The 22,105-nt window shown below is 41.6% G+C and overlaps 1 protein-coding gene across 3 annotated transcripts in view; it reads right to left on the bottom strand.

Moving 5' to 3' along the window:
* The window catches only part of LOC146546905 (pre-B-cell leukemia transcription factor 1), a 63,121-nt gene extending 43,401 nt beyond the window's left edge, over positions 1–19,720 (bottom strand). For all 3 annotated transcript variants that reach the window (XM_085263825.1, XM_085263827.1, XM_085263826.1), the window contains exons 1-2: positions 19,112–19,720; positions 18,196–18,269 (exon numbers count right to left, since the gene is read on the bottom strand). In XM_085263825.1, coding sequence (XP_085119951.1) covers positions 18,196–18,269; positions 19,112–19,299 — 262 coding nt within the window. In that variant the 5' untranslated portion in view covers positions 19,300–19,720. The remainder of the gene's footprint in view (positions 1–18,195; positions 18,270–19,111) is intronic.
* Between the last annotated feature and the right edge of the window lie 2,385 nt (positions 19,721–22,105).

The raw sequence follows: 22,105 nt of genomic DNA, 5'->3' as shown, positions 1-22,105 counted from the left end.
TTGCCTCTAAAGAGAGGTTGAAAGTATAAAAAGAACATGAATTAATTGAGAATGGCAGCGTAATGAATATTTGATTTGTAACTATTTATAGAAGCCAAAGACATTTTAGACTGTACCGAAAATAACAGCATGCTATATGTGCCAACGCTGCACAGGGGGAAAAAAATCACCTTTGATTCTAGTCACTCTAAGACTAGATTAGACCAAAGAGCTGGCAATATGGAACTTGCCTCATTCATTTTTCAAAATAAGAGTGCATTACAAAGAAACTGCATTGTCATGTCTCTCTGTAGAAAGACACACTGAGCAGTGCCTGTAAACTGAGTTTGTGAAGGAGCGAGCACAGGAATTTGCATGCTACAGTTACATTCGTGCCAAAATGGCTTTCCCAACGACTAGTGAAGTCCATGAATCTTTTTGTCACATTGTGCTTTCAGTGTCGGCTCGCCTCATGCTGCGACTCCCGAGCTCTCTAAGTAGCTCAGTGTCGAGGCCACACCCCTCGTTAGTGGGGAGGGTTCATTATGCAAATGATCCTGCTGGAGCGGTATCAACGAGGCGCACGCTCCGTTATCATTTTCTGCCGCCGGGGCTCTTCTTCTCCCCGATCGCTCATACGGAATCATGGCCTAATAGCATCCCATTAACATAATTGCCAGCACAACTAGTGTTCCGTGTCTCAGAGCCACTCTGCTGCTCTTCCAGCCGAAAAAGAGGGAAGACGATGGGTGAGGGTGAGGATGGGGGGGGTTGAAAAAAATTTAATTAAGCCAACGCATAGGCCACTCCCTCCCACAGTAAATGTGTGTTTTCCTTTCTTCTTTTTTCCAAACAGGCAAGAGGGCAGAGCTTTTGTTTCCAGGAGACGTTGAGAGTCTCCCCGTGCTCCTGAGGAGCCGGCGAGGTGCTCAATATTCCACTGATGAGCTCACAGCAGACGCCAGAATCATGCCCAAACCCAGTCTGCCAGGCAAAATAAAATCCACATTATTTTTTAATTAATCCTTAATTAAAATATATTACAGCGCTGATTCCGCAAATCTCTCTAATGTGAAGATGCAGCCCATTCAAGCATATTTACACATCTTTAATTAACGCAGCACATTCTTTTAGCCTAACAAGCCGTGGACTAAGTGCCGAGGTGGACCAAAACACGGTCGTGACTGTGCAGCGTACGGAGATACTGTGAAGGAGGCCCCTTCAAACACTCCCACGACACAACACAACGCCATCCACTAAGGATGCACCACAGGGTTCTTTTGTAGCCGGTGGGTGTACCGTCACTCAGTCCATTAAGGGACTGCAGCATCAGCTATAGCAGTGAGGGGGAATAGTTGCAGCAGGAAGCCACAATCATGCGCTGCGCTCCTCCTGCATGCTGCCATTACCACGCCCCCAGCTCTCCTCTCTGCACAGCCACCCGTGCTGCTCTGATGAATTGATTGACACCATTTTCCATCTTCCTGCGCTGTCAGAGAGAGAGAGAGTGAGCCACACAAGGAGGCCTGCTCCTCTGGCTCTCAGGCTGCAGCACTGTGGTCACTTCTGAAAGGTCTCCACTGGGAAATAGACCCACACACTTTGACAGAGAACCGGCATCGCTTTGCCTCAATATGTGTCTTGTATACTCATAAAGTAAAAAGAAAAAGAGAGAAACAAATGATATTGCAGATTTACCAGAAACACAAATGCTCATCATGAAGGCGCTATCAATGTGGGCTGAATGTAAGAAATCTGTTTCCCCACTGCAGCCTCACAGCTCAATAACACGTCTGGCCTCGTTACGCTTATCACAATGACAACTAAATAAGCACAATTAGCAGTCACCCGGGCATCCACACTGCTGCCGATTTCACTCCCCAAATTATCCCGGAGATCCCGAATCTTAAAAAGCAACAATTCCTCATCAAGTGAGGCTTAATAATCACACACATCGAAAACCAAAAAGAAGGTTAAAGCAGCATGTCGACATCAGACACAGCTCTTGTGTTGTAGCATCAAACTCATTGCTGCGCCACAGAGGTGTTTTTGTCTATTGTTGTTGGCTCATTTTTAATTAAAAGATTAAAAGTTCGCTTGTTTCTGGTGGTCAGGAAATCAAGGCTCTCTCAGTAACAAACTTAAAACAAACATAAACACACACAGACACATTCAAACCGTTTCCTCTCTCTCTCTCTCTCTTTTTCTCTCTCTGCAGCCTGCTTTAATTTGACACCTTGAGCTGGGGTAACTAGGTGGGGAGTGAGGAGCCGCAGAGGAATTCATTAGGCGCGCCACTGCAGGGTCCTGGCTCAGAGCGTTAATGACATTGGAGGATAGGGAAACGAGACAGCCCAGACGTAAAATGAAATAAACATGAGGACTGTCAGTTCTGACAGCACCAGCAAAGGGGACAGAGTCATTTGGGCCGGAGACCTTCAGCCCGCAAGATCAGACCAGACGGCTTATGGACCAAAACAATATTAGTGTGGGAGCACAATCATCCTCACCAGGCACTTAGATTAACACTGACAGATACTGTGTGTGTGTGTGTGTGTGTGTGTGTGTTTGCCTGCATTGATCTTTCAGGGTTTCGCTCTTCATATCATTAAAAATATCCATCACTTGGTGCTCCTGCAGCATTCAGATACACGACTGCAATTAAATTATTAATGTCACAGCAGCCCCCACCCACCCCTTCACCTCCCACCACCACTGCCATACAAATGCACTCTTAATGTGGCTGCTGAAAGACATTAAATATACAGCAATCTTTGTCTGGCTTCACCCTGGATCAATTTAGATCACTGCAAAAATAACACATGCAGGGGAAAAATAGAGATGCTGGCCGCATAGCATGAAGACACGAGAACGGGGATAGCGCTCACTATTTCATGTCACTTCTTTGAATAAAAATGTCATGCACTGGCAGGTAGATCAGGAACAGAACAAGGACAAATTTGCTTCTAAAATGAGGCGACGTTACCATGTTTTTTTTCTGCTCTCTTTGTCTCTCAGCTTAAAAAAATCCAGAGAATAATTTTAAATGGTAAATGGACTGCTATTAATGCTTTTCCAGTCTTAACAACCCTCAAAGTGCTTTAAAACTACACATTCAGTATTCACACTGACTCACACACAGTACTTTATGCACTTACATGCTTTATTTATTGCACACATTTTTATGCCAGGGGAAATATAAGGTTCAGGATCTTTTCCAAGGACATTTCAACATACAAACTTGAGAAGCCTGGATAGGCGGCCTGCTCTGCCTTCTGAGTTGCACCACCCACAGGTCATTTTATGGCCATGTTCAAGGTGTACTAGACTCATGATCAGTGCTGACTCCACAGTCTGCTGAGGCCCTGAGCAAAGATTCATAATAAAAGAAATGCGCACTTGGCTCAGTCACGTCACGGCCAGCAGGGCTTGACTACTACGCTACGTTGCTAGCTATCTAATGTTAAACGTCAAAGTAAATAAAAGAAAACTTGATGATAGTGAAAGTTACGTTACTGAAGTGTCTCTCCTCAGAGTTACTATTAGAGTAGCAGCTTATTTGACTTATTCCGCCTTATATTTGATTGTTATCATCAGCCACGCCTCTGGTGATGATGAGTCGGCAGCCTGTACTTTCAAGAACTGCTGTAAGGTTAAGTGATTAGAGGATTGCATCTGCCATCAATGACTGACATGAGTTTTATTGTGTAATTTTTGCTAATTTAATAGTTTGCCTCCTTGAAAATTCAAAACATTAAATAATTAACTTAAACTGAATAACACTCCTTCTCTTTGTATTGGCCCATAACATACAGAGATACTCACTGGGATTCTCATCATATATGACTAGTGATTATAGCCCTGTGGAGAACTGCCATTGCATGGTCACGTCACATGGTCTCATAGTTAAGTAGTTAAATGGAATAGAGCACCAGTGTGGAAATAGGTATTCCGGTATCTTACTAGTTTCTGAGCTAACATGCTATCAGAGCTCCTGCTAGGCTAGCTTGGTAGTTTTTAACCGACACTACCATATATTTAAGGTTTTCCCTCTTGATCATCAAATAACACATATTACCCTCACATCTCTGCTCATGTAAAGTTGGCAAAGCTCATTCATTTAGGTCCTTAGGGATGCCAGTTTTCTCTGATTTAGAACAAAAATAAAGCCAAATATGTCAGTTTGTACTAATTTATTACATTAAATGAATATGTAAGAGTGTGAGCACACAGAGGGAGTACTTGTACACTTGTATACTGGACCGATGGTGGATGATTGGAAAATTTTAACATAACGCCCAAACCTACACTGTAGTACAGTTACACAGTATTCTAAATGCTATTCCTGAAGCTTTGAAACCAAAGCTAGTCAGACTTCTCCATAGCTGCTTTTGGACAATTAAAAGAAAATCGTGTTGTCAGCTGAAAGACCTGGACTCTACACAAAGAAACAACAATGCATACAAAGAAACGAGTAATTCTTTTCGAGCACGACCGAGTGCGGTCTGTGTTTGGAAGGCCTCTTCATAAGAGCCTTTTATCCTCGTTCCTCAAAGGACACAATAAAGCTGTCAGTCAGTGTGTCAGTCAGTCAGGACTCAGCCCCAGTCTGTAATGCTTTCGGACCGGGACAGTCTCCTCTGGTGGATGCTTCGTATCTGACACGAGCGCTCTCACACAGCTGATGGAGCTGCGGTCTCTTGCGATATGGCGACTGTGAATGGGTGGCACAGATGACCCTTCTTTCCAAGCTGCTCAGCTTCAAATATAAGGCTCTGTTGCAGCAGGCATCTGCCTCGACAAATGTGTGTGTGTGGGGGGGGAGAGGTGAAGGGAGGGGGGGGGGGGGGTACGGAAGGGGGAAGTTGCTGACACCTGTCTCTCCCAGGATGAGCCCGCCTTTGTGACGTGGGAGCCTTGGTTGGCTGCCGGGACAGGCCCGAGACAGATATGACAGGGCCGCTGACAAGGGCCAGGCTGCACGCTGGGAGCAACACTGCAGTCCAACACAAACAAGACTCCTGCTCTCTTTGCTGGGCCTGCAGTGAGAGGCAGCTGAGAAGCTTCAGTCAGCGTGCATTGAAAGCAATGCTGGAATCTCAGCGCTGGTAATCAATGTTGCATGGATGAGCCTCTAAAACACAAACGCTGAACATCAAATGCGGCTTTAGCTGTGTTAGTGGCAAAGGATCCGTGCTTCTCTGAGACTTCAAACTCAACAAAGGAGTGCTCTCCTCTGTGCTGGATCTGTTCGTTATGTCAGCCTCGCTTGGCACGGTTATGTATCTGAGCTCCATTCCAAAGCAGACGCCTCCTAATTGTTATCGGGTTTGTGCTGAGACAGTCTAAGCAGAGAGACGCTGATAAAAACTCCCCTGGAGCTGATGAGACTTCTCACAAACAGTTGTAGAACTCAACAAGCTCTAGAAGTCAAGGTACAGTGGCGGGTGGGAAGGCAGCAGCAGCGCAAGTCGCCTTGCTCTCTGACCACAGTTAGAACGATATGACAAATCGGCCTAGTTTTTCTTTTAATTAATCATGCCTTGCTGACAGCTACCTGTGCCACACATCATCATTAGTCAGGAGGAGAGGAAGCCCCAGCCACATATAATAAGAGAGGAGGACACACCTCATTAACTAATTTTCCTCCATTTATTTTTCAAAGTAACAAAACTATGATAGAAGCAATATTTACACCTGAATCTGATTTACCTTTTTGTTGTCTTTTACAGTGAGTCACATCACTCTGTCCTATTAATACTAGCGGACTATGCCACAGTTTTCACATGTTGTCTGACTCCAAGTTCGATGACCAGTATAATAAATCAGTGTAAAACTGATTTTTATCAATAGTAACTGTTCTGTATTACAGCCCTGATTTTTAAATTCGTTAGATTAGCTAAAATAGGAAACTACTCTCAGGATTTTATCATTTTATTCATTTATTTTAAAGAATAGAGTTACGACAAAATGCAAAATACACTAATAATGAGACAATGACGATTTAAAATAAAACTTTTGAAGCATTCCAACATGTCTTTTCTTTATATAATAAGCAATTATTCCACAGTCAATTCCTGCTATATAGACAAACCTCTACATTAGCCACAATTAGCTGTATTTTGGTATTGGGATATTTATTTTTTAGACTAAAGTGAAATCGAAGTCAAACCTTTCTCATAGAAATTCTATAAAACAAAACACCACAAATAGTGATAGAAGAAAAAATATACCCTTGAATCGACTCCATCACTATATACATCTAAAAATGATGCTATGCTTCTAAATTTAACCGAACCATTTATGCACCACTCGCCAAAAACCTGGGAAGACGATTTTACTGGATGTCTAAACAATGTGGGATTTGGTTAACCAGTGACCAAGGTTAAAGCAGCCAGTGGGTTTGCTGTGAGACACCATTCATCACCATGCTGCACTAGCATGTAGCAACAATACGTTTAGACTGTCCAGAGGATAGATAACCTCACCATACAACACAGAATAAGCTGTAACACCATGAAATCCATAACATTGCATGCAGATGTAACCAGCAAAGCAAGTCTTTATATTTAAAAATAAAAATGCTGCCATCTGTAATGCTACTCTGTGTATGAGGAGTAAATGTTGTGTGGCTGTTTAATCACAGTCGTTTCGCAACCAAATAAAACGTCAATCAAGAGTTGCATCAAAAAAAGATACATGATTTAAGCCAGACAATGGCTAGGTGTGACGTGGGCGTCTACTAAACCTTCATTTTTAGATTTAAATGGACGTGTTTTTAAAGGGAACAACTGGCCAACCAGAAAACAACATCCAAAGACATCTGGTGCTTTGTGGGCAGCAACGTGATTTCTAGGAGAAACGGTTGCCCAAGTTGTAATAAGCTGTCAAAAAAAGCCCAAAATGGCTTGTATGTCCATCTTTGTATTTGGTCTGTTCAATTATTTAGACTCTCATCTGTTTGACTCCTTCCAGACTGAAAGAATGAATTTAATTAAAGGGCAAAACGCTGTCCACAGACCCCTCCACAGAAATGCACATGTGTGACAACAAAAGTCATTGTTCCAGTCTCTCACAGAGAGCTGATGCTGCCTCTCAGCACTGGGAAGCCTGCAGATGATTGACAGCTCCATCTTTATAGAGGCCATCCAACAAAAAGGCAGAGAGAGAGAGGCCAACCCCGCCCACTGAGCTGAAGGCGCTTGGAGACCAGTAGAGATAAAAAAATAAAAATAAAAGCAAAATCAACCGTCTTAAAGGCAAACAAGAGAAGCATGGCACCTCTTTTAGATTCTCTTTAACGCTCGGTAATACTGATCCTCAACAACTTATAATTGGACTCATTGTTTATCACAGTCAGTCCAAGGTTTACCTTCCATGCAGACATTTTAACAGGCTTCCATATGTTGTCTAATCCACAGTGTTTTTCTTATTTTACCCATAAGGAGATAATTACCAGCTTCATAAGGCAATAAACAGCTTCTTACATCGAAGCTCTTGTACCCAAAGATCACGTATCCAGGATGCGGTAGGTACAAATAAACACAATCGAATCACTTCCATTTGCAAGGCAAAAATATTTGAGGTGAGATAGACTGCATGAATTTGGAAAGAGGGTTGATGGATATCATCTACAACATTGGAGAAAAAAAAAGCTGTTAGGGTAATAGCCTTCCTGAACTCACACAAATAAATGTTCCACAGCCTGTGCTGACACAGTTAAAAATGAAGAGAAATGTAGCAATGTAAAATTCTCTACAAGCTGTTAATATTTCATGAGTAGCCATTCTGACACTGTCAGTGCCTACCTAATTTGTATGGCACGCATGGAGAGGGGAAGGGAAAGCTGGAGAAGGGAAGAAAAAAAAGAGGGCGAGGCGGATGGAAGTGGGAAGAAATAGAAGAAGATATAAGATAAAGGTGGAAAAGTGTCTCCAAAAAGATTTCAGTCTGCGCTGAGCTGGCTGACAGTGAATTTTTTGGAAGTCAGCATGGTACAAAGAACATTTGAAATGGCCCATTTAACAGCACCGTACTCCACTCCCAGCCGATGCCACCATTTGCATACTTCATATCAGATGAAGATGGATGGTGAAAATCAGTGTCACTGAGATGAGCGTTTTATCAAGGTTACACTATCCTCCAAACTCCTTAAACCTCTTTATCTCATCTCTGTTGTCAGAATATTAACTTATCAACACAATCTCTTTACAGCGGAGGCAGGAGCAGAGCGGATTTATCAGCTAGAAGAGCAATGACAGGTCGGCCAGTTGGCTGTTAGAAATACAGCTAATGATTATGTTGATTATCAATTATTATCCTGATGTTTTTTTTATTTGGCTGATTAATTGTACAATTAAAAAAGGTGTAATGTTGGAATAACGGTGCAATAATACTGCTAGAATAAATAAGAAATTAATCCAAAAATGATTTGTCACTGGTTGGATTTTTTTTCTTCTTCTTCTTCTTTTAAAATTGGTTAGTAGGATTATCATAGGCTAATGAAAACTGCAATGACCCCTGCACCTGATGTTTTCCAAGAGGTCTGTCAGCGGTCTAACTTCACTTTGTAAAATGTAACTTTGTACAAGACAAATTGCAACATTAAAATACTTCCTCTTATTAAGTTACCAACAGAGTCTGTCAGATAGCTTATTTTAGCTAGTTTTGTAGCCTTTTCCAGTTATGCTTCTTGTATCTTGTATAACAGTAGACACTAAACACCATTCTGAATTCCTTGGTAAAGAAAACCCAACTAAAACATGACATTAGTATTGGAATTACATAAAGCACATTCACGTTTCATATTCCTTTGGCAACGTTAGCATCACAGCTAAAGGTATGACGGAGCAACAGGATAAATGTGGATGAAATCTCATTTAGAAATGATTTATTTGGTATATTTATTTAAAACAAAAAGTGTAAAAAATGAATCCATCTTCAGTTTTATACCATGGACTGTTCAATCAATTAAAATTTATTACATTTGTCAAGTCGTGTAGCTGTCACAGTGACAGTGTAATAAAACGAACGTGATTTAGCAAACTGGTTTAGTTTTATTAGAAATAAAAAACGTCTTTTATGCTGACTTCCTGTAAAATTCAAATATTAGCCTCGAGAATTAGTTGTACTTTGAATTTTAGAAAAATCTTTTGTGTTTTGTTTGTACTGAAAAACAATTTTTAACATACAAATGTAACATTTCAGAGCTCAGTAGGTGCACGGCTTTAACAGAAGTGCTTATTGTCTCGCTTGGATGGAGCAGTGACCCCCTTGTAGAGTATTAATGAGCCCATTTCTCCTCCTCCAGACAATCCTGGCTCAAACAATGTTCACATCACAACCTTTCCAGCTCTGCAATCCATGTTTAGTGAAACATCATTATACTTTTCGCTGTCAGCCTACAGAAGCCTTCCCTTTGTGTGCATGATTAGCTTCTGGTTCCTCATTATAGAGGTGCAGATCCATTTCAAGCCTTTGTGACTCCCACCTTTACTTCAGTCCACTAGTCATAAAAATGTCATAGCAGCTATAGAACACACTGGCCACAGCGAGATCTAGCAGGAATCACACACTCAGGGCCAAATCCAACAGGGCAGACACGGCTGGTGGTCACACTTTAGAGGTCGGTAAGGAATCTCTGCATATGACTTTCCGCATGCTCACCCTTTCCAGCCTCCTGACACCAGTCTGAAAGTGACTTCAACCAAGAACACATCCTCCGCTCACTTCCCTGGTGTGATGTTGCACCGCAGAGAGAAAATGACAGACCATTTATAAAAACAGGAAGAGCAGCTAACTACAGTAAGCATAAGCTATTTCTGGAAGAGGATGTCTGCAAGTAACAAAGAGCTGTCAAACTCTAACAGGTCCACAGTGAAATGAAATAAGTTGAAATAATTGCAATTAAAAAGCTATGTCAATGCAGAGAAACTTCACGTTTTACTTCTACGTTCCCACCTGCTGCGACCCCTGCTGATGCTGCAGACAATCACACTCCACGCTTTAAGTTTCCCTCCACGTCGCTGGTGTCGGTGCTGGGAAGGCATCCAAAGCCACAATACATTTCTGCTATGGAACATTTGTTTCCTTTCAGGGGGGCACAGGGCCCCAACATGCTCCTTCTACATTTTTCTGTCCTGCCACATTGCATGACAGTTTATTTTGGGAAGCGCAGGTTGGCACCTGAGACACAAAGCTGACAAAGCACTAGGTGTCACTTCAATGAGGCCAGTTGGTTCCATGACAATGCCTCTGGCCGTGCAGTCCTACAAGATGGACAACACTGCGCTGAATATCTTGGCAAAGTAGGAAAAGAGGCATCAGCTGTTTGCACAATTTCATCTTCAGAGGGGGATAAAGCAACACGCAGATTCTAAATCTGAGACTGTCGCAGTAGGGGTTCCACCTCAGATTACTGGACATTAATAAAATCTGAACTGCTGTGATGGACTGTTCACCCGCTGAGTGTGTTTCCTTGGCTCCCACCCAATGCCTGCTGGGAATAGATCCAGCACATCCAGCTCCCTAAATAGGAACAAGTGGGTAAGACAATAGCTGGATGAATGAAAATCCAAATGGTTGTGAAAACAACGCACACAAAAGAGGACTGTAGATCTGAGGGAGGGAGGGGGTGGGGGTGGGGGGGGGTGTTTCAGCACCTTACTTGAGTGACAAATAAGGACCAACTGAGAAATTCTGGGCTGATGTCAATCTTTGAAATAAGCTTAACCAATATCCAACGCCAAGGTCTATTTTTCCCATCTGTCTTTTTTGTTTTTGTTATAAATTTGAAACTTAAAGAAACTTATCATAAAGAAATAATTCTTTCACAGCTGACAACTCATGGTTAAAAACTGGCCAATCAGCTTCAGATATAAATGATTCTCTGGTGATCATATTAACCTATGTCACATCTCCCAGGCACTAATTGGAATCACTCCAGTTGGGAACTGATTTGGATAATGTCTCCAAACTTGCTTTCTCATGATGCTAACTCTGTAAAGTCAGTAATCTGGCAGTGTAGCATTTCCTCTTTCCTCATCTTCATGACTGCCAATCAGTTAACTGGTTCTGAGGTCTTCTCTTTTCTTTCTCTTTTGCCTTACTCTTCTTTAATGTTTATTAGCTCCAACACTGACAGCAATCCTACCGCCAACTCATGTTTTGAATTTGTAATTACAACGTAATGAACAGGATTTGGGGAAAAAAATGGAATGAGGAAATCAGACTTTTAGAAATCTAAACAGCAGTGGGTGCATCTATAGTGGCATGCTAATATTACTAGTAGGCTGTTGTGTTTTACAACTATGGAAACAAACTTACTTGCATGACTTTGTATATTTAAGATTTTTCCATCTACAGGTATTGTGTCAAATCTAAAAATGTTATGTTATACGACCTGGAAGTGCTCGAGGTACAGCATCTGACAACCACATCAGCTAAATTAACATTAGTCCTATATATCCAGATATCAGGAAGTAATGTCAGGAATTATTTTTAAACTGGAATTTTTAAGTGCTCGGTTTACTGCTGATGGATTAACCAGAAATATCCATAACACTATCGGATCATGTAATAATTTTCAACAATTTTAACAGTCCCTAAAATTTAATGATGGTGAATCGTTACATCATCCAGATGTAGTTCTCCTCATTATTTCCTTCCTTTGGTTGAATTACTTTGTCTGTCCTCAAAACTTCCAGTGGAAAAATCACACTGCATGAATAAATACTATTATGTACCAAAGCATCAGAATCACAAGAAGGAAAACATTAAAATTTCCTTAAGTTGCAGCAGCATGAGCCTCAGTCAAGATATAATGTTTTCCATGTTTGCCCCATAGTTACAGTCAGGATATAGATGCTGTTTAATTTTGTTCATATTTCTTATTAATCGCCCCTGTGAGCGTTTTTTTATCATAGCTGGTGGAATGACAAAGAGTCGTGCAGCATCAGTGGAATTGTGACCTGCATTAGCTCGGCCAATTATGAGCTGTGCGAGGCTGATGGTGGAGCTGAAAGAAGAGTCAGCAGATCCGAGTGCCAGTCACTGAAATCAAAGGGAAATTTACGACGCGCACGATAAGCTGAATGGATACTCGGAAAATGCACACGTGACACCTCGGAGTTCAGTTTACTGGTGGTGGGAAATCTAAAATACTACTTTCCAGCAAATGAAGTGCTGTATAAATACACAACTTGAAACGTGCACACATACACACTCCTGACTGAGCAGTGAATGAATATCCTGTTTCCCATAATGCAGTGGTGACTGAGTGCAGATAAGATTACCAACTGCTTCAAAAAGACACACGCGTACAAGAGCCCGCGTGCACGCGCTCATACGCTTGTACTGTAAAGTGACAGAGCAACTGCTTTGCTGTGTTAAATATCAGATGCAAATGAAAAGAGAAAATCTATCATGACTCTAATGTGGCCTGATAGGAGGGGGCGCACTCTTCTCTGAGGAGCCGAGCGGTGTGAGGAGGGTGATGTATGGAGGAGCTGGATGAGAGGTGAAAAGCGTAGCGAGACGGACGGAGGGAGGGGTGGATTGCTGGGAGGGAAGAGAGGAGGTAAGGGAGGGGGGGCAGGCAGTCCTGCCAGACTCCTGAGAGCCCAGGGCAAAAGTGGAATAAATGTTGATTAGTGTTGATTTTGTCCAACGAGCACCCGGCAACTGACAGTGGGACTAAGCTGCAGCGAAAGGGAACCATTAATCTTGGTCTGGTTTAAGTAGTGTATATTAATTTGTGTCATTTCCACTACGTGGAGAGAGGCCTCTCTCTCCCTCTCTCCTTCTTTTCTCCCTCCCTCCAGTGTTTGAAAGCTGTGGCAGTCGAGCCTCCTTCGTGGCGAACATACAGTGGAAGCCTGGAGGTGGCGTCTGCAAGTAGCAGCAGGGGAGAGTGGAGGAAATGAGATTCCAAACACTACATTATGGAAAATGAACTCCTGGGGGGTTGGTATGGCAACCACATTCGAATGTGCCATTGCATGTTCAATTTAACGTGCATAACAAATTTGTAGACTTGATTAAATTCGTAACATATTAAGGAGGCCAGTATAAAAAAAGGCAGAGCAAACCTGCAGGGACTGAGATTGCAAAGAGAGCCTTGATCGAGGTAAATGGCAGAACAGTGATATTTAGGCGCAGGAGTCGACATTCAGGTAAAAGATTGAGGCCCGCGCTCTTTTACAAGTCTGCTTGGATCTCGCCTTCAGTCTGTAATCTCCACACTGGCAGAGCTGCTGGGAGCTAAATGTAATTTTTTCTACAAACTGCATTCCAGTAGCCTTCAGCAGAGAGGAAGAAAATCATTCATCAGTTCAGGAAATTCAAAAATATAAAAACGATGTAGAGCTGCTGCTTCCTTTTCACAAGGATGAGAAGAGAAATGTGTCCTGGAAAAAAATAGATCACTTTCCTTGTACGTGTGATGTCAGTGTTAATTACCAAATCGCAGCACACTAAGATTCCTATAATTAAGCTCCTTAATATGATTAACATGTATCAATTAGGCGACTGACAATTTGCATAATGTATAATGTAACCACATTGTTCTATACTGTAATGGTATTAGCTCGCCATTTACAATGCTGTCACTCGCTGATGATTCTGTGATTACGATTCTGCATCAAATGCAGCACCGAAAAAAAAAGTCTGCCTTATGTTGGTTAATCAAAACACATTTTCCCCAGTCGTCGACATCCTCAGAGCAGAATTAGACTTCAGCTCTTCCTCTCTCTCAGTGGATGATTAAGCAGAGCGATTGGGGAAACAGCTGTGGCGGCGAGCTTGGCATTTCTCTCCTGCTGGATGCTGCTCTATCAGCACGGGGGAGGAAGGATAAGAGGGAGACAAAGGCTGCACGTATCTGCGTCCACCGGGAGACGATCACGAGAGGGGAGGCACGGCCCCGTGACATCCACCTCGACATGTAATACAGTACGCGGAAGGTAATGTGTACTGTTACTACCTGCTGCTTTGCACTTGCAGTGACTCCCAACAAGCCCTACAAACGCTTAATTGCTGCTGTAATGTGGCTATTTCATATATCAAGTCCATGTGTATCAGTTTGGTAACCTGAAAACAGAGCCTTCAGCTAACTCCTTTTTTTTAACAACCTTCTAACATGTAATAGACCAAACCGTCAGTTTATCAGTCAGGTACATATTCAAGAAAACAGTTCATAAACAATTTAATTGTGATTGATCTGTCAATTGCTTCATTTAGTGGACTGAAAGGTGATCACAATTTTCCAAGATTTTTTTCAGATCTCTCTTTTGCGGCAAACTGCAAAGACTCGTCAATTATTTGATTAATCGGCTGATCGAAATGTGTCGAGACCTGTTTAAAGTAATTGTTTGAGTATAAAAAACCAATAAATCGACAACTCTGTTTGCTCGCATGGGAGAATTTACTCCTTTTCTTGTTCTTAAATTACAGTAAATTGAATACTTTTTGACTGATCCCATGAAACTGCATTAAGTCACTGATTTCTAATAAGTCACAAAGCTAACCAATTCATTAATAAAAACAGTCAATAACAAAAGCCATTTAGTGGCAAAAAAGCAAAAGATATTCCTTTTATAAATGGATCCTCACGTCGGACATACTTGTATTGTTGCTTTAAAGGTGATTGATCACATATCAATGCCAGCGGTGATAGATTTTCTGTCATCTTACCAATTTTTAAGTATTGACCAGCGGTTTCAGCACTGCACCAGCTGTATCACGTTTTAAAGGTTACATCATACCCGATCACCTCGAAGGCTGCTTCAAAGCGTTTCGCCAGTGATGTGCAGAGCTGAGCCGAGTTCAGCCTCTAATACAAATAGGCAGATGCCAAGCATCTGAATGGTCTGACAAGTCAATGTAGTGTAGGCTTCCACGCACCTTCCATAATCAGACCTCTGGCTCATTTCATCCTGTCAAACACTGCTCGGCTGCCCTCTATAAAACACCCTATTTTCACCCTTCAAAAAATAACATTACATCACTCGACTAGTCATTTTTATAAATGGAGGATCCCCTAGGCTTGAAACCTTACACTACACAAACACGGGCCACGAGAAAGCTGGCCTTTTGTTGAGGTTGAGAGGAAAAAAATTAAACAGCGAGTCAGCGCAGCGCATTTACTGAGCAGCTCAGTCAAGGAGTGGTTTTGTTTGACACTGCCAGAGATTTACGATGTTGATGAAGTGTTTACAGAGGTCAAGGCGGCTCATTTTCCAAATCAGTTTGTCAAGCCTTTGCTTATCTAAAGAGGCATTTTCATCAATCATAAAAAAGTAAAGGAGAAGCCCAAGAAAAAAACAGGGCACCTTACAAATACCTGTGATAAAGATACATTAATAGACAAATAAATAGCTCACTTGATATATTCACCTTTGACACCCTGCTAATTTAAAGAAATCGGTTAGTGAGAGGTAAAGATTATATCGTCCAATGGCAGTGGAGTCCAACTGTTACGACATATTTTTGGAAAGTATCTATGTGAAACTACAAGAGCTCAGCGGCACAGCTACGATGAGCACTAACACAGAGAAGCTGTGCTGCTTTTACCTTTGCTCCACATTTGAGATAAATACAGTCATATAATTAATATGCTCTATATATTTTATGCTTTGTCTCCTCTTATTAATGTATGATGCTGCACACGCGCGCGCGCACACACACACAGCATCAGGAAAACAGCATTCCTTTGAAGTAAAATAGACAGCCCAAATATGCCCGGAATGAATCTGGGTAAAGTCAGAGCCGCTGCCTGTCAAAAAAGGAAGAAAAAAAGCAACTAAAAACACTGGTTTAAATAAAGTGTTCCTTCCTCCTCTTTTTCCTCCCTGGTGTCGGTGTTCTATTGTGCTTGTTTATACTGCACAATATTTCTGTTGGCCATCGCTCACTTCTTCCCAGTAAAAATACACAGAGCAGGTCACAAGTTCAGGCCCTAGATCAGCACTGGCATTGTGTCCTGCAGGTGCTGTCAGCGGCTCCAGGGATGGAAAATATACACAAGCAAACAGCAGCTCTGTGGATACACACTGTCTCTGCACTCTGATGGTTACTGAGGACAAAGTTACAGCCGCACACTTGCAGCTCCGAGCAGTTGCTAAAGCTGCGCGCTGAAATATTTAAAAGTGGCTCATACTGATTTAGTAGTAATTTCAATATTGAAATGTGAAGAACATCTAAGCAAAAAGGTGTGCCAAAAAAATGTAGTAAAAAGAACCAAATTTACACTTTACAGTAAACATTGAAGCACCTTTGAACATAAAAGCCAATTCAGCTACTTTGTTTTGCCAGTATAGCCTCAGATTTGTGTAAATGTACATTAAAAAAAATTCTTAACTTCAATTACATTACAATAAAAAAGATATTAAACACTCAGTAATTCCACTACTTTAATTAGATTTCAAAAGAAGGGAAAACCACTAGATGGAGCAACAAGCTACGACTTTTTCACAACACAGCAGAGAAGCCTTTTACAGCTGAAATTCAAAAACTGACCCAAGAAATATTCATTCATAATATCGCTCATCGTGTACAAATGCACACTGCTGGTCTCATCAAGAAAGGCAAATATTATTGAAAGGATTAAGTCAAAAGAGCGGGCACAACCTTTGTATAATGGCGCCTAATCTGTCAGTGACTTGATGTGTTACATGGAAGGAAGTGTTTTTCACACTCCATACTTTATTTACACTAAACTTGACTGCACAGCTGAGGTGTGAGAAAGGAGAAATGCACAGTTACTCTTTGCTGTAGTAATCTCTGAGCTTTATTTCTACTGTGGCATTTAAAGTGTATCCGAATTAGTAGAAACTGCATAAATGTTTCTTTCTAAACTAGAACAAAGCTGACTGGATAAAATGAAAAAAAAAAAACTACAATAACACGACAGGCACCAGATCTCCAGCACACAGCTCCTTATGCTGCACCTTGTATTTATAGGTTACCAGCTGAAAGCGAAAACAAAAGGGAGTGCAGGCAGGAAGGGGTCCAAGTTACTTTGTACTCTCAGAAGAGCCGAACTTTAGATGAACTCCGAGAAGCGCCAGGGAGTAAAACACTATGCATAACTGTGTCACTCCCCTTCGATAAAACCTACCAAGACAACAAAACTGAGAGTGAGCCAGCAGGCTTCAAAAGGCCCCCCTGCTCTCTCCTGAGGCAGTGGCCGATTCAAGATAAACTGCCACGCTTGTGGGGGGGGGTGAGCAGCGAGGTGATCTTCAATGAAAGCCTCAATGAAAACATCCATGAAAGCACCAAGCGAGGGTGGGATCACACACACGAGAAACAACACAAACAGCACCAATCACCGCTACCACAAAGGTCAAGTATAAGCAAGTGCAACTTTGGAGACAATGAAACAATATCTTCTCCCCCCCCCTCCCCCCCCTTCCATTTGATGTCATGTACTAATGAGTGGGAAACACAGAAACCCTGACTCTTGCTGCCATGGTTTTGGCAACTCGGTATCTCAACAATGTAAGTTTGCAAGAGTCCTAAAGCACATCGGTGTAAAGACAAGGAAATAAAAGACGAGGTGCACGCTATCAAGCTGAAGTGCACTGAATTCTCTCTGTGCCAATTTCAAAAATGTCACAGGGAGAATGATTTGGAAACATGACTTACGCCTCCTATGTTACGTTATTTCTCTCCTAGCAATTATTCTGCTGACATGCTCTCTCACAACTGCTTTAATAGAGAGACACAATACATAATAGAAAGAGACGTATTCAGCAGACTTGACAGTTAACTCACAAGGGGAGACATCAACGTGCTTGTGACAATTTTTGCTCAATACTCTCTATTATTCCACAATAGCATCAAAAAAGAACCTCATTCATATTTTGACACAATAATTGATAAGGACTGTTGGAGGTAATTGTCCACAGTTCCTATTGTGAAACCGCTAAAACACGCAGACTTTGGCGCTACATGAGGAAACACATGTCTTACATGTCACTGAAATTTATATGGTGAATTGTGTTGTGACTGAATCGAGCCTTCCAACGTGAATTTGAGCCTCAATAGCAAATTAGACTCTGGTGATAAGGAGAGCAGGTACTGTGCCTCTGTGGGTTTTTCAGCTACTTAATAATACAGTGTGTGCACTTTTGAATTCCCTTCACCTGCGTGAGGATATTTGGAGGCAGCGACAGAGCAGTGGTACACACTCCTGCGAAATTAGTATGAACATACCTGTTTTTTCTTTGATTTCACACAAGACATTGAAAAGAGCTGGCTTCATTCTGTGACAGTTCAGAGCGTGTTTCCTGAAACAGAAAAGTGGCTTTATGAGCAAACCACAGCAAGGAAAAGCATAGATTTTATCCTGTGTTAAATTACTGATTAGAAACTACCGATTTAACTAATTTAGCAGTTAAACGCTGCAGAGCAATCACAGGGGAAAAAAGTAAATTATTAACAGCTGTATGTGTACACATGTGCTATAAACCCTTTGATAGTTACCTTTATGTACGCTCCAATATTTACACTAAGAAAATAAAATTATATCATTATAGTTCATCAATTTAAAAAACAAACAAAACAAAAACAAAGATTTTTTTTTAATGCATAACTTCATCTTCGCTGAATTTAAGGCGGAACACACAAGATGGGTGAAATCCTGAATTATGTATCACAAGTAAGAAAGTTGCTCTGCATTTGCTGTGAACTGCACAACACTCCAGAGACAGCGCGGGCTGTTACTCGCTTACTCCATTTCATATTTAGAAATAAATGATGAGCTTTATCTGAGTGCACTAATAAAAGCAGCTTGACTGCGCTAAAGTAAAAGTGTTTCAAAAATACCCTCAGTGGGCGACACGTTGGCAATAAACGCCATATTCACACACTTTAATTTTCTGCTGAAGCGCGGCTGTCGAGTTATTTTAATTGGAGCAAAATCGGTTGTGTCGGCTTTTGCACAGAAACGCACCGCCTTTACGTTTCTACTTTCCTCTTCGCCGTAGCGCTCAGGAAATTTGAAAATGTCCGCGCATATATTTAGAATTTGTTTCTTTATTTTTAATTTCACCATCTTTTAATTTTAGTTTTTTTTTTATCTACTTTGCCGCCGCCGTCTCTTGACAGCGAACCAGCGTGTGTCCTTTACCTGGCTTGGGCTTCATCCAGACTTTGATCCGTGATGGTCATAATTTGCTGTAAAATGTCTCCAATGTCCTGCTTTCTTCCGTCACCGTCCGTTCCTCCGGTGCCTTCTTGCATATGCTGCGGCAGGCCGGGGTGCCCTGCCATGCCTACCCCCGTGTGAGAGTGCATCAACCTCGGCTGCTCGTCCATCTCTTCTTCTTCTTCTTCTTCTCCCCTCTTATCTAATTCTCTGTGGTACTCTCGCTGCTGAAATCCTGCAAAAATACATAAAAGAAAAAAAGGAGGGAGGGAGGTAAAAAATAAAAATAAAAAAAATCCCGATAACTGCGCCGCACACCCGGGTTTTTCCTCGCTGGAACGGTCAGTGGCGCTCAGGAAAAAAGGGGGTTTCGGAGACGAAAGCGGAGAAACGAGCCCTCCTGCTCTCTGGCTGTCTCTCTCTCCCTCTCTCAGCTGGTCGGGGTTGAATGTGAAATCTGATCTGAACTGCTGCTGCCTTCACTGGAGTAGGATATGCGTAAAAGAGACAGGCAGCTGCTTTCTACTACTAAACATGCGCGTTTTCTTGTAATGTCGCGCAGAGATCCAAACCCCCCTCTCCCTGCTAAATTACCCCCCAAAAAGTGGCTGTGAGAAACACGAAGTGTAGGTTTATTTCACTCACTCCATCCCCTTGCTTTTGTCATGTAAGCTATAGTAGAAGCTGGGCAGGCAGCAACATAGCAAAGAGCATGAGAGTCAGACTCCGCCTACGCGACATGATTGGGAATATACTGTAAGACCATTTAGCCCCACCTTGAGGTGCCTCTCGTGAAACGTCTATCATTGGACTGTAAGAGTGGGATTCAGTGGAGAAGCTGGAAGATGTGGTTGCTGCCTTACAACTAGGGAGACTCTGAGGACCCGCAGTGATGGATAGAGCCTGAACTCCAAATAAATAATAAGAGGTCTGCTTTAGCCTCTCCTTCTGACCTCAACAAGAGCCCCAGCTGGCCCCGTGGAGACCATTTCATCTCCATGCTGTGCCAAGATAAGGGGCACCAATCAAAACTATTGGCCAGCCTTCTCATTTGTTATAAATATTAGATAGATAATGTGCATAAAGATTTACGACTAGAAAAATCCATCTACTGATGAGACGCATTATGAAAAACACCTTTCTGATGTCATTAATATTTCATTTTGATATCAGAAACTGACTTCCCAGTCAGACATGCTTGTTTTGTTGCAGTAGGCACAGCGACTTTGTTCATTCATTTTCAGGTATGTTGCAGGGCTCCGCTTGGCTGACTTTGGCAGGGTCCTCCTAATGTAAGGCGGTGACCCATGTTGCGCAGCCAAGCAGCAAGGCCTGAGTGTGTCTGGCCAGGCTGAAAAGTGCCCTTCAGGCCCAGTGCTGCCTCACTGCTGCTGCTTCCCTCCACCACTGAGAGTCTTTCAGAGGGAAGAGAGAAGAAGGAGGCAGAAGAGGAGGGGCAAAAAGAGCTCCAGAGTGGAACTAAAGTAAGGACAGTGCTGTGCAAATCACTGGCCTGGATGTATACATGTGTGACACACATAAAATGGAGCGTATTTTAATACATAAGAGTGTCTTGGTGTTTTATTACAAGCAGAGTTAAAAGACAGCTACTTGCAAACTCATCTCCACTCTGAATTCAATTCAGCATGAAACATTTCTGCAAATCTTTGCAAACAATGTGCACTTGAGCCAGTGCATTAGTGGACCGACCAACACATTTCATATAATAAAACAAAACCCTGAAGCCTGCATGAATACATTGCATTATCATCAGTATGTTAAAAGTAGTGTTTTCTCAAAATTTAAAAATAAAAAAATTGCATTCAGTGTCAATCACCAAATCGCATTGAGTTCATTCAAATTCATTCTAGATTTTTCTTCATAAAATATTTGCAAAAACACCCTTACTGACCATTTAGGAAAGCATGTGGTGTTCGTATGTCTATCTTTGGTCTTCAGCGGTCTTTTTCAGCCCTTTGACAGCTTTGACAGCTTTATATGTATAGTATAAATAAACATGAATAGCTGCCATCAGCCATTAGTTATGAAGAGGTGGTTTTTGCATTTTGGCTGGTCATCTCAGTTTTTCGGAGCCAGAAATGAACATATTTGAATGAGAAAAGCTATTTTTATTTTTTTACTTTTCCCCAAAATCTATTTTTTAAAAAGGATTTTCTCCTGAAAGTTATATATATGTCTTCCACTATCTTTGCTGTGCCGACTGCAGCCATGTGTGTATTCTTAACTTTCAGTCAAAGTAGCCACAACCATAATAATTCATAACGTAAAAGGACAGTACACCCTCCAGTGGAATTTATATAATATTCCTCAGGTTCGTAGTGCTGTGTATACATCTATACTGTTTGATTCGACCTGGCCAGTTTTGGATTTATCTGCTGTCTCTACTTCATATAATGGAATTATAGTTCTAACAAATAAAAACCTAAAAAACAATGTCTCTCCAAAAGTCATGATGTGTGCCAAAAAAACCAAAAAAAAGTGTACATTGTGTAGTCAGTTATACACATATTTATTTACACTCTATATCTAAGCATTTTGAAATAAGGATGCATATTACTGACTTGTTTATTATATATTTATTTTTTGGAGCCAGCCGTAAGTGGCTATTTGAGGAACAGCAGTTTGTGGCATCACATGTTGGTTTCAATTTTCAGCCCTGACGTTTGCTGCGCGTACATGCACAGCTTGTACAGCTGTGTGTGTGTGTGCATGAGACCAAACAAAACTGGAATTTATGTAAAAATACACTGGCCCCATAGTGCTACTAGTAATCAAAAACTAAATTTGGCTCCTTTTAAATATTCACTACAAAATATCCACAAATCAGGACTGGAATTAAAACGCACTCACACACAAACTATAGATAATCAGATAATACTTAAACTCAGACAGTCACAATTGATAGGACAGCTTGATTCAAAGTGCCTATTCAGAACACACCCATTTAACTGAACA

This window comes from Mchenga conophoros, linkage group LG23 (genome assembly GCF_057382185.1).
Source record: "Mchenga conophoros isolate Kocher_MC1m ecotype Shallow Benthic linkage group LG23, M_conophoros_male_GT1.1, whole genome shotgun sequence".
In the NCBI taxonomy this organism is placed as follows: Eukaryota; Metazoa; Chordata; class Actinopteri; order Cichliformes; family Cichlidae; genus Mchenga; species Mchenga conophoros.
Note: the sequence above shows the minus strand (reverse complement) of the source record. Positions and strands in the feature narration are given on the sequence as shown.